Source organism: Muscardinus avellanarius (assembly GCF_963383645.1).
Source record: "Muscardinus avellanarius genome assembly, chromosome: 21".
Lineage (NCBI taxonomy): Eukaryota > Metazoa > Chordata > Mammalia > Rodentia > Gliridae > Muscardinus > Muscardinus avellanarius.
The window spans coordinates 2,027,992-2,043,376 of NC_137807.1; the positions used below are offsets into that span (position 1 = coordinate 2,027,992).

General features: G+C 64.4%; 1 protein-coding gene across 1 annotated transcript in view; it reads left to right on the forward strand.

Annotated features, from left to right (window-relative positions):
• Positions 1 to 11,548, forward strand: part of HIP1R (huntingtin interacting protein 1 related) — a gene marked incomplete at both ends in the record, with an annotated part of 30,394 nt that extends 18,846 nt beyond the window's left edge. Inside the window, 28 exons of the mRNA XM_080717432.1 lie at positions 92 to 172; positions 760 to 836; positions 1,041 to 1,102; positions 3,546 to 3,686; positions 5,383 to 5,440; positions 5,538 to 5,613; positions 5,753 to 5,893; positions 6,044 to 6,105; positions 6,273 to 6,345; positions 6,422 to 6,605; positions 6,677 to 6,765; positions 6,836 to 6,952; positions 7,042 to 7,143; positions 7,345 to 7,539; positions 8,321 to 8,468; positions 8,544 to 8,627; positions 9,019 to 9,126; positions 9,224 to 9,360; positions 9,536 to 9,646; positions 9,876 to 9,934; positions 10,118 to 10,148; positions 10,223 to 10,285; positions 10,396 to 10,496; positions 10,656 to 10,761; positions 10,859 to 10,982; positions 11,066 to 11,127; positions 11,219 to 11,422; positions 11,501 to 11,548. Of these exons, the coding sequence (XP_080573558.1) occupies positions 92 to 172; positions 760 to 836; positions 1,041 to 1,102; positions 3,546 to 3,686; positions 5,383 to 5,440; positions 5,538 to 5,613; positions 5,753 to 5,893; positions 6,044 to 6,105; positions 6,273 to 6,345; positions 6,422 to 6,605; positions 6,677 to 6,765; positions 6,836 to 6,952; positions 7,042 to 7,143; positions 7,345 to 7,539; positions 8,321 to 8,468; positions 8,544 to 8,627; positions 9,019 to 9,126; positions 9,224 to 9,360; positions 9,536 to 9,646; positions 9,876 to 9,934; positions 10,118 to 10,148; positions 10,223 to 10,285; positions 10,396 to 10,496; positions 10,656 to 10,761; positions 10,859 to 10,982; positions 11,066 to 11,127; positions 11,219 to 11,422; positions 11,501 to 11,548 (2,844 nt within the window). The remainder of the gene's footprint in view (positions 1 to 91; positions 173 to 759; positions 837 to 1,040; positions 1,103 to 3,545; positions 3,687 to 5,382; positions 5,441 to 5,537; positions 5,614 to 5,752; positions 5,894 to 6,043; positions 6,106 to 6,272; positions 6,346 to 6,421; positions 6,606 to 6,676; positions 6,766 to 6,835; positions 6,953 to 7,041; positions 7,144 to 7,344; positions 7,540 to 8,320; positions 8,469 to 8,543; positions 8,628 to 9,018; positions 9,127 to 9,223; positions 9,361 to 9,535; positions 9,647 to 9,875; positions 9,935 to 10,117; positions 10,149 to 10,222; positions 10,286 to 10,395; positions 10,497 to 10,655; positions 10,762 to 10,858; positions 10,983 to 11,065; positions 11,128 to 11,218; positions 11,423 to 11,500) is intronic.
• Positions 11,549 to 15,385: the final 3,837 nt, after the last annotated feature.

Below are 15,385 nucleotides of genomic sequence, written 5' to 3' on the forward strand. Positions count from 1 at the left end.
TCTTTTCTTTGCCCCAACGCCTGCCCGGTCCCTGGATTCCCGGGCACGCTCTGGGGCGGCGGACGCTCACCCTGACGTCTGTCCTCCACAGGGCCACCTGCATGACCGCTACGGGCAGCTGGTCAATGTCTACACCAAATTGTTGCTGACCAAAATCTCCTTCCACCTCAAGGTATCTTCCCCAGAGAGTCGCGGGGCTGAGGGGCCTGGGCGCGGGGTCCACCCCTCGGCGGGGCACCAGGAGTGCCCAGGACCCTCTGGCATTCCCGCACAGTCCACAGGGCCCAGCCCGGCCTTGGCGCCAGCCGCCGCAGCTGCACCTGCGGCCCCTGACTGGCCTTTCTCCGCCCCAAGCCCCCCGGCCCCGCCACAGCACTGAGGGGCTGCAGAGGACTGAGGGGCTCCCCCCGCCGCTCCCCTCCCCGGAGAGCTAGAACAGAGCCGGGCGTGGGGGCGCACGCCTGTCCTCCCAGGACTTGGGAGGCTGAGACAGGAGGATCGCGGGTTTGAAGCCAGCCTCAGCTACTTAGCAAGACCTTAACCTTATCTCCAAATAATAATAATAATAACAACAACAACAACAGGCTGAAGGTATAGCTGGGAGGGAGAGGGCCCCTGGGTTTCATCCCCAGCACTACAAAAATAAGAAATAAAAATAGCGAACACAGGCCCTCGACACAGCAGCCCTGCCAGGAGCGGGGGCCGGGAGCAGCCTGCGGGCCGCCCAGCATGGCTGCAGCTGGTGGGGTCTCTCCGCAGCACCCCCAGTTTCCTGCTGGCCTGGAGGTGACGGACGAGGTGCTGGAGAAGGCTGCTGGGACCGATGTCAACAACATGTGAGTCTGCGGCGCCGGGCCCAGCGCGCCCCCTAGTGGCAGTGCGGGGTGAGGCCACGGCCTTGTGGGTGGAGGGAGGTTGATGGGATCCGCTCACTTGTCCTGTGTAGTGGTGTTGAAGGACCGCGGTCCCCCAGGGGCCTCGCCACAGGCAGGTGTGCCCAGCCGCCCGCCGACCCCTCCCTCCCTCCCTGCCCACTGCAGCTTCCAGCTCACCGTGGAGATGTTTGACTACATGGACTGCGAGCTGAAGCTTTCTGAGTCAGGTGAGCCGGGGTAAGAGGAATGGCGGCTGGGTGCGGCTCGGGGCCTAGGCTCCATCCCTAGGCTCCATCCCGGCTCTGCAGGACAAAGACAGAGACTGAGCGCGTTAAGATACCAGTGACCAGGCCGGGCGTGGTGGCCACGCTTGTAATCCCAGTACTTGGGAGGCTGAGACAGGAGGATCCTAGGTTCAAAGCCGGCCTCAGCTACTTAGACTCTCAGCAAGTTGGTGGGACCTGTTTCCAAATTAAAAAAATAAAATAAAATTGGGCTGAGGGTGTAGTTTGGAGGTAGAGTGCCCCTGGGTTCAATCCCCAGCACCATACAAAAAAGAAAAGAAAATAGGGCTGGGGGTAGAGCTCAGAGGTAGAATGCCCTGGGGTTCAATCCCCAGGTCCCGCCGGCCCCGGGGCCGCTGCCGCCTCCGCGCACGAGCCATCTTTCCAGCCCTGTTCTCTGCCCTACGGAAGCCTCTGAGTCACGCAGGCTTCCTGGCCAGGAGCCGGCAGCCCTTGGACAGGACGGCTCGGAGGCCGCGCGGGCTGCCAGGTGGCTGTTCTGGGCGCTGGCGTCAAAACAGCCTGTGGGTGACCTGGTGCGCCACTTGGCAGGATGGGCCGCAGAGGCCTTTTTATTTTTATTTTAATTAATTATTTTTTTTTTTGTGGTACTAGGGATGGAACCCAGGGGCATTCTACCTCCAAGCTACACCCTCAGCCTTACTTTATTCTTTATTTTGAAACAGGGTCTCACTGAGTTGCAAAGGGCCTCGCTAAGTAGCTGAGGCTGGCCTCGAAGCTCGATCCTCCTGTCTCAGCCTCCCGAATGCTGGGGTCATGCCCGGCTCCTTTCTCTACTTGTTGGTGCGCTGTGATTGTACAGTGGGATTCAGAGTCCCGCGTTCATCCATGCAGGAAGCACTCGGTCTCTTTCCCTCCGCACCCATCCTCCTCCTCCCTCCCCGGGGAATTCCTTTCAGAGGGGGCCTGAGAGTCAGGAGAGGCGGGGCTGCCCCCCCCAGGGCTCCGGGTCTGCAGTCTGAGCCCCAGGCAGTCAGTTCCAGTGGCAGAGACCAGCCTGGAGCCCGAGGCGCGGTGCTGCTGGACTGGGGCGCCGGGCTCTGAGTCCAGACAGAGACATGCCCAGCCCAAGCCCCCCACAGCAGAGGCCATGAGACTAGAGCCCTCAGCCCCGCTGCCCTGGGCAAGAGCACGCAGCCCCTCCCCCAAGACACGACGCACTGGTGCAGCTCAGAAACGGGTCGCCGAGGCAGCCAGGCACCGGTGACTCCTGGGAAACTCCCGGAGCTGCTCATCAGCAGGTGCCCGCCCTGCCTCAGCCCCTAAGCAGAAAGCAGAGCGTCCCAACATCCTCAGCAGAGAGCTGGCTGCGGCGTCGTGTGTGTAGGAAGGAACTCACGCAAGTGCCTGTCATCCCGGTACCTGGGAGGCTGAGACAGGAGGACGGCAGGTTCGAGGCCAGCCTCGGCAACTTAGCAAGACCCTGTTTCAAAATGGGATGCTCCTGGGTTCAATCCCAAGTACAGAGAGAGAGAGAGGAAGAGAGAGAGAGAGGGAGAGAGAGGGAGAGAGAGGGAGAGAGAGCCAGCTAGCAGCTGACTTGCCGCCTGAGGCCCGGGGATGGAGGGCTGTGCTTACTGTCATATCTCAGCCCCACAGCAGTGCCTTCTGCGGGCTTTGCAAAGCGAGCGTGCCGTGTAATTAGATGTTTAACCCCGGGCGGGGGGGGGGCGCCTCCTCCTTCCCTCCCCTCCCTGCTCCTCCTGTCACTGCAGAGGTCTGCAAGGCCGGAGCAGGACCCCGGGGCCTGAGCGGTGCCCGGCGGGCGGCTGCACCCGCCCTCTGTCGTTCCCCTCTCTGCCCCAGAGCGGGTGCCAGCCGAGGAGGGGCTCCTGCGCCGCCGGCCCTCCTGATTGCCGAGGCCCCGGCGGCAGGTCAGGTCCCAGGTCACTGGGGCTCGCAGAGCCTCGTCCTCCGTGACTTTGAACAAGCCCTGCGTCTTTAGACAGGGTGACCGTCTTGAGCCCCCTCCCGTCTCCAAAGTCCAGAGAAGGTTTGAGACCAGAGGGCTTGAAGCACTGTCAGCCCTGTCCTGAGCCGGCCTTCTGGGAATTTTATTTTTCTTTTAGTACTGGGGATTAAATCCAGAGGCCTTCTACCGCCCAGCTACACCCCCAGCCCTATTTTATTTTTATTTGGACCCAGGGTCTCGCTGGGTTGACGAGAGTCTCAGTACTTGCTGAGGCTGGCCTCGAACCTGCGATCGTCCTGCCTCAGCCTCCCAAGTCCTGGGATTATTAGGAGTGTGCCACTACGTTGGGCGATGAGGGGTCTCGAAGCAGGCGGCCGGGCTGTCCCTAGAGCGGGCTGCCCTGTGCCGCCTCCGGCCGCGTCGGCTCACGCTCCCTCCCCGTCTGCCTCGCAGTCTTCCGGCAGCTCAACACGGCCATCGCCGTGTCCCAGATGTCCTCCGGCCAGTGCCGCCTGGCCCCGCTCATCCAGGTCATCCAGGACTGCAGCCACCTCTACCACTACACGGTCAAGCTCATGTTCAAGCTGCACTCCTGTGAGTCCGCGGCCCGCGTCCAGCCGCGCTACTGCGTCGGAGGGGAAGGAAGAAGGAAAACAGAATAAAAGATAAATAGCAAGTCATCCCAGCACTGGGGAGGCTGAGACGGGAGGATCGCGGTGTGCGAACAGCCTCAGCTACTTAGCGAGCCTCTCAGCAACTCAGTGAGACCCGCTTCCAAATAAAATAGAGCCGGGCGCGGTGGGCGCGCTTGTCATCCCCGCGCTTGGGAGGCGGAGACGGGAGGATCGTGCGGGTTCGAAGCCAGCCGCGCTGGCGTAAGAGACCCTGTTTCAAATGCCCCTGGGTTCCATCCCCAGACACGGAAAAAAAAAAAAAGAGACCCTGTTTCCAAATAAAATATAAAAAATAGGTCTGGGAGTGTAGTCCGGAGGTAGAAGGCCCCTGGGTTCCATTCCCAGTATAAAAAAAAAAAAAAAAAAACAAAACGCGGTAGTAGTAAACTCAGTGCCCATGAATATAAATGTGTTTCAGAAAAAGGACTCAGTGAACAGAATAGTGTAGGTGTGTGTGTGTGTGTGTGTGTGTGTGTGTGTGTGTGTGTGCAAGAGAGGGACAGAGAAACACCCAAGCACATTCTACTCCGAGCTACATTCCCAGCCCTTTTAAAAAAAAATATATTATTTATCAATCAATTTATTTTTATTTTTTGTGGTTCTGGGGATGGAGACCAGGGGCATTCAACCTCCGAGCTACGCCCCCAGCCCTATTTTTTATTCTTATTTTGAGACAGGGTCTCACTAAGCTGCGGAGGGCCTCACTAAGTAGCTGAGGCTGGCCGGGAATTCATAATCCTCCTGTCTCAACCTCCCAAGTACTGGTTATAAACCTGCGCCACCAACCTGGCTCCAGCCCAATTTTTTATTTTGAAATAGGGTCTTATTGTTACATTGCTGAGAGCCTCACTAACTTGCTGAGGCTGGCCTTGAACCTGCAATCCTCCTGTCTCAGCCTCCCAAGTACTAGGATTACTGGTGTGTGCCACCAAACCCAGCTTTGTAGTTTTATGATTTTTTTTTTTTTTTTTTTTTGGTGGTACTGGGGGTGGAACCCAGGGGCATTCTACCTCCAAGCTACACCTCCAGCCCGATTTTTATTCTTTATTTTGAAACAGGGTCTTACTAAGTTGCAAAGGCACTAAGTAGCTGAGGCTGTCCACGAACCTCAGTCCTCCTGTCTCTGCCTCCCGAATGCTGGGATGACAAGTGTGCGCCACCACGCTTGGCCAGTTTTATGTTTTTATGACTTGCTGAACCCCTGGCTCAGGAGGGGACGGCCCCTCGCGGGCACTGGAGTATGTCCTGCTATGCTCTGTGGGGAACAGGACCAAAAAAGCACGTGTTGCTGAAGCGTTCAGAAAAAGGTTTTGGCCTCGCCACCCCCAGGAGCTCCCGCCCTCGGCCCAGGCTGAGACACACCGGTTTAGGATGTGTGCTGCGCTGTTTACCTACCAGTTGTCATGGGGGCTTCATGGTGTCCCCAAAGCCAGGCATGGGCACGGCTTGGCACTGCTGTGACGTCACCCACCCCCTGGCTTCCTTGGCTCAGAAAGCCAGAGCGTGGGGGGGGGCAGCGCGTGGGGTCACTGCAGTCTCCGAGGGTTGCGGGCACCAGGGAGGGGGGACGCGGCACATGGGCCTGCAGGGAGCCCCATAGACCCGTCTGTCCCCAGGTCTCCCGGCAGACACCCTGCAGGGCCACAGGGACCGGTTCCACGAGCAGTTCCACAGGTACCAGGAGGGGCAGGGCGGCCGCAGCTGGGAGGACACCTCGGGGCTCCCGGGCCACGGGGCTCCCTGTGACCATCCTGCCTCCCCCCACCCGCAGCCTCAGGAACTTCTTCCGCAGAGCCTCGGACATGCTCTACTTCAAAAGACTCATCCAGATCCCCCGGCTGCCCGAGGTGCGCGCCCGGCCCCAGCCCGGTCCCTCAGCCGGTCTCTCAGGGGCCCGGGGCGGCTGGCCGGCCCCGCACAGGCAGGGGCAGCGAGGGCCTGCGCCCTCAGGGCTGATTGGGCAGCCCCTTCCTGCCGCCCCTGCAGGGACCCCCCAACTTCCTCCGGGCCTCCGCGCTGGCCGAGCACATCAAGCCGGTGGTGGTGATCCCGGAGGAGGCCCCTGAGGACGAGGAGCCCGAGAACCTCATCGAAATCGGCACGGGGCCCCCTGCCGGGGAGCCAGCGGTGAGCCCCGGGTCCTGCTCACCAGGGACGCCTGGCTCAGCACGGGGCTGGGGGTGTCGGGGTGATGGGGCCTCCCCTGCCCAGCTGGGGCACAGGGGTGGGTTCCCGCTAGAGGCGCAGGTACTGAGCGCGGGTTACTCGCCTCTGCAGGTGGTGGCTGACCTGTTTGATCAGACCTTCGGACCCCCCAACGGCTCCATGAAGGATGACAGGTGCTGGGCGCGGGGCGCGGGGGGCCGGGGAACGAACGGCCTGAGCCCGTCAGGCCACGTCTGTCTGGAAAGACCGACCACGAGCTGCCCTAACCCCACGGGGCGCGGGGCGGCCCTGTGCCCAGGTCTACACCTGCTGCTCGACAGAACCGGCTTTGTGTGCCCAGGGACCTTCAGATCGAGAGCTTGAGGAGAGAGGGGGAGCTGCTGCGCGCGGAGCTGGAGAAGATCAAGCTGGAGGTGCGGGCGGCGGGCGGGCGGCGGCGGGGCGGCCGCGGGCGGGCAGGACCCCACGCCTCCCTGGGTGCCGCCGCAGGCGCAGCGCTACATCGCGCAGCTCAAGGGCCAGGTGAACGCGCTGGAGGCCGAGCTGGAGGAGCAGCGCAAGCAGAAGCAGAGGGCCCTGGTGGACAACGAGCAGCTGCGGCACGAGCTGGCCCAGCTGAGGGCCGCGCAGCTGGACGGCGCCCGGAACCAGGGCCTGCGCGAGGAGGCCGAGAGTGCGTGGGGCGCCCGGGCGGGCGAGGGCGCGGCCGCTCCTGCCCGGCTCACGCCCCGTCCTGCCGTCTAGGGAAGGCCAGCGCCACCGAGGCGCGCTACAGCAAGCTGAAGGAGAAGCACGGCGAGCTCGTCCGCACACACGCCGAGCTGCTCAGGAAGGTGGGTGCCCGGCGGCCGCGGGGGACCCGGGGCCCAGGTGGCCGGCGCGAGCCCGTCCTTTGTCCTGCAGAACGCAGACACGGCCAAGCAGCTGACGGTGACGCAGCAGAGCCAGGAGGAGGTGGCGCGGGTGAAGGAGCAGCTGGCCTTCCAGGTGGAGCAGGCCAGGCGGGAGTCCGACATGAAGGTGCGTCGTCCCCGCCGAGCGCGCGCGGCCCGCCGGTGCCCAGCCCCGCGCCCGTGACGCCCGCGCTGTGCTGTCCCGCCCCGTCCCAGCTGGAGGAGCAGAGTGACCGGATGGAAACGCTCAGGCGGGAGTTGGAGGCCAAGGCCGGGGAGCTGGCGCTCGTGCAGGAGGCCCTGAGCCGCAGGGAGCAGGTGCCGGGCCGGCCGGGAGGGAAGTCGGGCCTCTCCTGCGTGAGCAGGGCCGGCTGGGGCACCGCTGGCACCGCCCGGCTGGTCCCAGGCCAGCTCTGACCCTCAGAAATCGTGCTGCATAATGGGGGCGGTGCGGCTGAAATACGGGGTGAGGCGGGCAGGGCCCGGACGCCTGCTCACGTGAGCGCCCCGTGTCCACAGAGCGGGTCGGAGCTGAGCTCGCGGCTGGACGCGCTCAGTGCAGAGAAGGACTTGCTGAGCGGGGCTGTGCGGCAGCGGGAGGCTGACCTGCTGGCGGCCCAGAGCCTGGTGCGCGAGAAGGAGGAGGCCCTGAGCCAGGAGCAGCAGCGCAGCGCACAGGAGAGGGGCGCGCTGCAGGAGCGCCTGGCCCAGAAGGTGCGGTCCCCTGCCCGCCGCGCCCCGACGGGTTCTCGCCATGCAGCTCAGTGCTCACTGCGCAGGCTCCTTCTGAGTCAGGAATCCCACTTGCCAGAACATTCTCAGCACCCCCCAGAGAAGCCCAGACCAGGAGCCCCAGGCTCCGGGGTCCCCACACCCTCACCAGCACCTACTGCCTGTCTTGTGGGCAGAAAGTGGCCACTTCCATTTTTTTCCTGGTACTAGGGATCTTGAACTTAGGGGTCTTCTACCCCCAAGCTTCACCCCCAGAACCTCCCCCGCTTTTAAATTTTTTTGCCTTGAAACAGGGTCTTAGCCAGGCGGGGTGGCGCACGCTTGTAATCCCAGCATTCGAGAGGCCGAGACAGGAGGCTCCCGGTTTGTGGACAGCCTCAGCTATTTAGTGAGGTTCTTTGTAACTCAGTGAGATCCTGTTTCCAATAAAGAATAAAAATGGGGCTAGGGATGTAGCTTGGAGGTAGAATGCCCCTGGGTTCCATCCCCAGTACCGCAACAAAACAAAACAAAACAAAAACCAGGGTCTCTGGTGGCTGAGGCTGTCCTCCAGCCTGTGAGCTGTTGCTGCCTCCCGAGGTCTGGGATCACAGGCGTGCGCCAGCCGCCTGCCGGGCTGCTCCTGGGGGTTTGATCTGCCTTTTCCCAGTGGCCGGTGCAGGAGAGCAGCCTCCTGTGAGCGCAGGGGCCATCTGTGCGTCTCTGGAGAGCTGTCTGTCGGGGCCTCTGGATGCTTCCCTGGCTGAGCTCCTCTCTCCCGCAGGAGTCTCAGGAGCAGGGGCTGCGGCAGCAGCTGCAGGACCAGCAGTTCGCGGTGCTGCGGGGCGCAGCCGCCGAGGCCGAGAGCATCCTGCAGGACGCCGTGAGCCGGCTGGACGACCCCCTGCATCTGTGCTGCACCAGCTCCCCAGGTGGGCGCCCGCCCGCCGCCTGCGCCCGCCCGGCCCCGCCCCAGCCCTGACCTTGCTCTCCCCCTGCGTTTGCAGACTACCTGGTGAGCCGGGCCCAGGCGGCTTTGGACACCGTGAGTGCCCTGGAGGACGGCCACGCTCACTACCTGGCCTTGGCAGGTGAGTGGACGGGGTGGGGACGGGCAGGCGGAGGCTGCAGCCTGGCTGCCTCCTGCCTCGCGGCGGTCTCTGGCCAGCTCGGGGAAGCTGAGCAGGTGGCCCTGTCCATGTCACCCAACACCCTGGCCCTGCAGGCAGACAGCCCTGTGCCTGTGGGCCGTCAGGGTCTGCTGGGGAGCAAGGAGCCGGGTCACCCAGTGGTCACCACCCTGCTGGCTCCTGGACACCTGACTCTGAGCAGCGCCTTCTTTCTGAGTTCCCTTCTCCTCTCCCCGAACGGGGGCACTGGGGCTCATCTGGCTTCCTGGGCAGGTGACTGGATGCCGCAGGGCTTCCAGGCGTTCAGGTCCCGTGCCCCCCATCAGTGACCTCGCCCTGTCTGTCCACACAGACGCCTCTGCCCTGGTGGCGACCCTGTCTCGCTTCTCCCACCTGGCTGCCGACACCATCGTCAACGGTGGGGCCACCGCCCACCTGGCCCCCACTGACCCTGCTGACCGTAAGTGGGGCCCGGGTCTCTGCAGGGGAAGGCGGCAGCACATGGTCCCTATGGGTCTCGGCAGCCGCGCCGTGTTTCCCGTCCTCTCCCGCGGCAGGCCTGATGGACACCTGCAGGAAGTGCGGGGCGCAGGCTCTCGAGCTCCTGGGGCAGCTGCAGGACCGAGAGGCTCTGCCCCAGGCCCAGCCCGGCCTGGTGCGGACCCCGCTGGAAGGCATCCTCCAGCTGGGCCAGGTGAGACGCTCCGCGTGGGATGGGGTCGTGGGCCCACACTCTGCGATCACCCGGGCTGGGTGAAAGGGGTGTTCGTGTGTGGAGCTTTAGCCTCAGGACGTGGGGCAGAGACTGCCCCCCAGCTGTGGTCCCTGGGCCTCTCCTCTGCCCCCTACCTGCCTGACCCTTGTCCCAGGAGCTAAAGCCCAAGAGCCTGGACGTGCGGCAGGAGGAGTTGGGGGCCATGGTCGACAAGGAGATGGCGGCCACATCCGCGGCCATCGAGGACGCTGTGCGGAGGATGGAGGTAAGGGCCAGGCGGATGGCTCCCCGGCTCCTGCAGGGCCTTGGGGTGGGTGCCGGCCGCCTGGCCTCCTGGACGCAGCCTTTGGGCAGGAGGCAGACAGGGTTTCCGGGGTCTCTGAGCTGAAAGGGCAGGAGGTGGCCCTGGCTTCCCAGGCCTCAGGATGGCAGCTTTGGGGTCCCCTCTGCCCACACCATCCCCCGCCAGCTCACGGCTGTGTCATTGGGTGTAGGACATGATGAACCAGGCCCGCCACGCGAGCTCAGGGGTGAAGCTGGAGGTGAACGAGAGGTGAGCCCGCTTCTGCCCCCAGCCCGTCCCTCCAGGAGGCTCCTCCTGACTGCTGCTCCCCAGAAGCGGGGTCCTGGGAGCAGCAGGGTACGTGGCCTCGCGGCGTCCCCCACCCTGCGCGGTCTCTGGGCCTCCCGACCAGCCCCTCTCCTTCTCTCCCCTTTGCCTGCGGCTGCTCCTCAGAATCCTCAACTCCTGCACAGACCTCATGAAGGTGAGTGGGCGCCGTGGCCCCAGGGAGGGCGCTGCGCCAGGCCCCGGGACTCACGCGTGTCCTGGTCTCGCCAGGCCATCCGCCTCCTGGTGATGACGTCCACCAGCCTGCAGAAGGAGATCGTGGACAGCGGCAGGGTGAGCCTGGCCTCGGGCGCCTCAGAGGTGCCCTGTGGCGGTTTGAGGGGGACCTCTCCAGCCAGCCCTGTCCTTGACTGGCGCCTGCCCTGTCCTCCCATCGCCACCAGGGGGCAGCCACGCAGCAGGAATTCTATGCCAAGAACTCGCGGTGGACGGAGGGCCTCATCTCTGCCTCCAAGGCGGTGGGCTGGGGCGCCACGCAGCTGGTGTGAGTCCTCGTCATCCCAGCCGGGGAGGGGTGGGCGGGGGCCGGCTCCCGCCAGTGGCAAGTGGCTTGGGGACTCTAGGGTCTGGAGGTGCGGAGCGTGGGGGTGTCTGGCTGTCCGGCAGGCAGACCCAGGCTCTGACCGGCCCTGCCCGTCCTCAGGGAGTCGGCTGACAAGGTGGTTCTGCACACGGGCAAGTACGAGGAGCTCATCGTCTGCTCCCACGAGATCGCGGCCAGCACCGCCCAGCTGGTGGCCGCCTCTAAGGTGAGGTCCGCCCGCCTCCCCAGCTCCGTGGCCGGGCCTGGGCCTTCAGAGGTGGGGCCCTCTCAGGGTGGCCGGCTCTGACCACGCCCGTCCCCAGGTAAAGGCCAGCAAGCACAGCCCCCACCTGAGCCGCCTGCAGGAGTGCTCCCGCACCGTCAACGAGCGGGCCGCCAACGTCGTGGCCTCTACCAAGTCAGGCCAGGAGCAGATCGAGGACCGAGGTGAGGCCTGGGTGTGGGCGGGGGCATGGCTTCCCGGGGCTGGGCGGACGGACATCCCGACACGCCCCTGTCCCCCGCCACAGACACCATGGACTTCTCCGGCCTGTCCCTCATCAAGCTGAAGAAGCAGGAGATGGAGACCCAGGTAGGCGCGGCCCCCGCCCGTCCCTCCGCGGGCCGGGCTCCGGGAGGGCTCCGGGGTGGCGGTGGCACTGAGCGGGCGGTGCCGGCTGCAGGTGCGAGTCCTGGAGCTGGAGAAGACGCTGGAGGCGGAGCGCGTGCGGCTGGGGGAGCTGCGGAAACAGCATTACGTGCTGGCGGGGGGCGTGGGGACCCCCGGCGAGGAGACCAGCCGGCCCACTGCAGCCCCCCGGAGCGGGGCCGCCAAGAAGCCACCCCTGGCCCAGAAGCCCAGCGTGGCCCCCAGACCGGACCACCAGGTGCCAGGCATGCCCAAGTGGGTGGCTGCCCCCGGGCCCCTGGCCATGTCCCCTGAGCCCTGTCCTCTGTCCCTGCAGCTTGATAAAAAGGACGGCGTCTACACAGCTCAGCTCCTCAACTATTAGGCCCCCCGGGGTCAGCAGGGCGCCGGGGGTCAGGCCTGGCCCGCGCATGGCTGTCCTGAGAGGGTCCGGGGCTTGGAGAGGACCCCAAGGGCCCAGCCCTGCCTCTGGTGCCCAGGATCCCCTCCCACCCACCGCCCGGATCGGTGTCCTCCAGAGCTCTGGCCTCCGCTGAACCCGAGGAGGCCCGGGCCACGCAGGCTGGTCAGTCGGATGCGTCTATTTATCTGCTCTACTGAGAGCCGCCAGGACCCAGCAGGCCTGAGCCGCGACTCGGCAGGAAACGGAACATTTTTAATATTCCGCGTTTAAAGATCTCCACTCATAGTCAGCACACTGGGAAACAGGGCCACGTGACGACCAGCCTCCGCCTTCTAGACATGGAGTCTGAAGCTGAACATGAGGAGCCAGGCGGTCCCTGCTGGCTCTCAGGGACAAGAGCGCGTCCTCCGGGGCCTTCGCGGGCACGTGGCTCTGTGGAGCGGGGAGTCCTGAGGTGGCCTGGTGCTAGGGGTCCATGAGGGGAGCCCAGGAGGCCGTCGGGGAGCCAAGCGTGAGGAGTGGGCCGCGCTGGGCCGGCACCTGCGAGCAGCCCCGGCCCGGGGCACCTGTGCGCCTGGAACCCGCATTTCCAGCTGGACTCTGTGGCTGCCCTCTCGTCTTCTGTCTCCCACCTCAGATGGTCCCCAGCCCTCCCTACATGGAAGCTCAGGGAGGGGCAGCCTGAGCCCGGAGCCCCGGCCTTGCCCAGCCCCGGTGGAGTTCATGAATGTGTATTCCTGGGACCGAGAGGGGGGCGGGCAGGGAGGGCAGAGCCTCAGCTGATCGGGACAGGTGCCCGGCCTCCCTGCGCCCTCCACCCTCCGCCCTGGGGCTGCAGGACTGGGCAGGGCCTGAGGATGCGGGCCCGCCAGCCCGTGCCCTGCGTGGAATTCCCACGCTGCAATAAAGCGGTGCCCCAGCGAGGCCTGTCTATTCCTTTGTGCGTGGCACGAGGCCCCTCGTGGGGCCCGGTTTCCCACAGGTCACACAGGTGTCAGCAGAGCGCTCGGGACGCAGGGAGCCTGCTGGTGCCAGCAGGTTCTGCAGCGCCAGCTTTCCTCCGATGGTGCGCTCGGGCCCTAACACAGGGCCAGCAACCACCAACCCCCTCCGGCCAAGGCCACCCCTTTCCTGGCCTGGAACCCCACTGTGCCCCTGCCCACCGGCCGCTAATCCCCCACTGCCCAGGAGTGGATGGGAGAGGGGTGGCTGCTGGCTGGTTGGGGCGACAGGTCCAATCTCCTGGGGTCTGAGTATGTGGTGGGCACCTGGCTCCCTGCTGGCCGGGTCTGACTGCCACCGGCTGCTGCTCTATTTATCAGTGAGACCGAAGGGCCTCCACTCCCGAGCCTGGAGCTGGCCTTACAAACACCCACGTCCCCAGGAGCACGTCAGAGGGAAGGCGGCGCGGCCCCTACCCCAGGTCACTGGCATTTACTGGATCGAAGGACAGCTCAGGTTCGGGGAGAAAGCCCACCAGTGCAGCTGCGAACCTCAAGACGGGCTCCCACCAGGTGCTCCTCACACCCTGGGATGCCAGGAGCCTGTGTCCCAGTGCGAGGCCTGCGAGGCGTGCCCCACGAGGGCTACTGAGCTGGGCCACAGGTCTGGGCTTCATTTATGAGATGTCATGGCTTGCAAAGGACCCTGCTAGATACAGCAAAACATGGGATGAGCTACACTTTGGGGGGTACTGGGAATGGAGTCCAGGGGCATTCTACCTCTGAGCTACACCCCCAGCCCTATTTTTTATTCTTTTTTTTTTGTGTGTGTGTGTGTGGTACTGGGGTTCCTGGAAGCCCTTCTACCTCCGGGCTACACTCCCAGACCTATTTTTTACATTTTTATTTGGAAACAGGGTCTCCTAAGCCAGCGCGCGCGGCTGGCTTCGAACCTGCGCGATCCTCCTGTCTCTGCCTCCCAAGCGCGGGGATTACAAGCGTGCGCCACCACGCCCGGCCTATTTTTTATTCTTTGAGACATGGTCTCACTGAGTTGCAGAGGGCCCAAGTATCTGAGGCTGGCCTCGAACTGTGCTCCTCCTGACTGTGCTCCTCCTGTCTCAGCCTCCCAAATGCTGGGATGACAATTGTGTGCCACCATGCCCGCCTTTACTGTATTTAACAAAACCTGATGTGGCCTAAGTCCTAAGTGATCCGACTTGAGCTGGAGACCCAGCACAGGGTGTTGGAGCAAGCAGGCGTGTGGGCGGGCCCTCCCCTCCCCCTCCCCCTCCCCCCTACTGCTCGCTCCTGGCCACTGTCCCTCCCCCTCCTTGGTCCTTCTCATGAGCAAAGAGGGCTGAGGACAGGAGAGGACCGGCTGTGACTTTGAGGTGGGCACAAGCCCATGCGCAGGTCAGCCACCTCCCTGCAGAGGGCGACAGATCGGCCAAGCTTCCTGTCAGCCACCAGAAGAGCAACTCCAGGCTTTTTTCTCCTTGTTTTTGGTGCTGGAAGTTGAACCCAGAGGCATCATGCTACATCCCCAGCCCTGTTGTATTTTTTTTTTTTTATTTTAAAACAGAAACCCTGCTGCCTGTCCTGGGAGCGCAGGGGCTTCCTGCCAGGCTCCGGGGGCCGGGGTAAGCCGCACTGGCTGTTCTCCCAAGGCCCTCGCACCCACGCACACCTCAGTTGGGGCAGAGGTGAGGGCAGAAGTGTGCTGGGCTGGGCAGGTGCCCAAGACCAGCAGCACAGCCGAGTGGCGGGCACCCGGGGGCCCAGGCATGCAGCTCCACCCAGGGTGCTGGGGTGACGTCCGCAGCGCCCGCTGGGCTCGGTGTGGGCAGTGTCTCCGCGCCTCGACACACCTCAAGACAGACCTTTGGAGCCGCTGAATTCCTCCACCGGGAGGGACACGAGCCAGGCTTCCCCCAGCTGCCCGGCCCTGAGGTCGGGCTGGGAGTGTAGCCCGGAGGTAGAAGGGCTTCCAGGAACCCCAGTACCACCACCAAAAAAAAAAAAATAGGACACAAGGCCCCGCTCTTAGTGCCGGGACGCGGACGGGCTTCAGCCATGGTGGCTTGTCTTTAACAGCAAGGACAGAGGCTCCGCCAGCAGCCGCTGGGCCCCGTTCACTGACGCCCAAGGACCACACACACCGCGCACCCCAGACAAAGAGGTGACAGGCTGGTACTAATAATCCTCACTTTATTAAAAAGGGTCCTACAGTTTTACAACCGGTGCCCGGCAAGGCGCTGGGCGGCAACGGTGAGCAGCCTGGCGGCCCACGACACCCCTGTGCTTGTCGGGCTGCGGCCGGGCCGGCAGCCGAGGTATGGGGGTGGCTCCACTCCTGGAGAGTCACCCAGCGTGCGGCCCCGTGATGGCACGTGCCCTCCACGGCTGTGTCTTCACAAGAGCCACGGAAGCAGAGTTCAGGTCCAGGGACGGGAGAGCTCAGTAAGAAGACAGGCCGGCGGCCGAGCTTCCTCGGCACCGCCTCGGCCCTGTCCGCTGCGTGGTGGCTGGCCGGCAGCTGGCCACAGGTCAAGAGCTGGCGACACGGCGGGCGGGCGCGCACATGCCTGGGCACAGGTGTGAGGGGCAGTCCCTCCCCCAGCTGGGCCCTGGGAATTCACAAACGTGGCACCTGTAGCTAAGATCCCAGGGAGGAGGGAGAGCCGGCGTGCACTGCCAACCCCAGGGCCGGCCTTCTGCAACCCTCCTGGCCCAGGCCCGGCCAGCCGGGGGAGCGATGGCTGGGAGAATCCTGCCTGAAGGTGGCAGGTGGTCTCTCCCCCGGTTACAGGGAGCATGGACGAGCCCTTCTGGGACGCGGGCTGCAGGCCCTGCC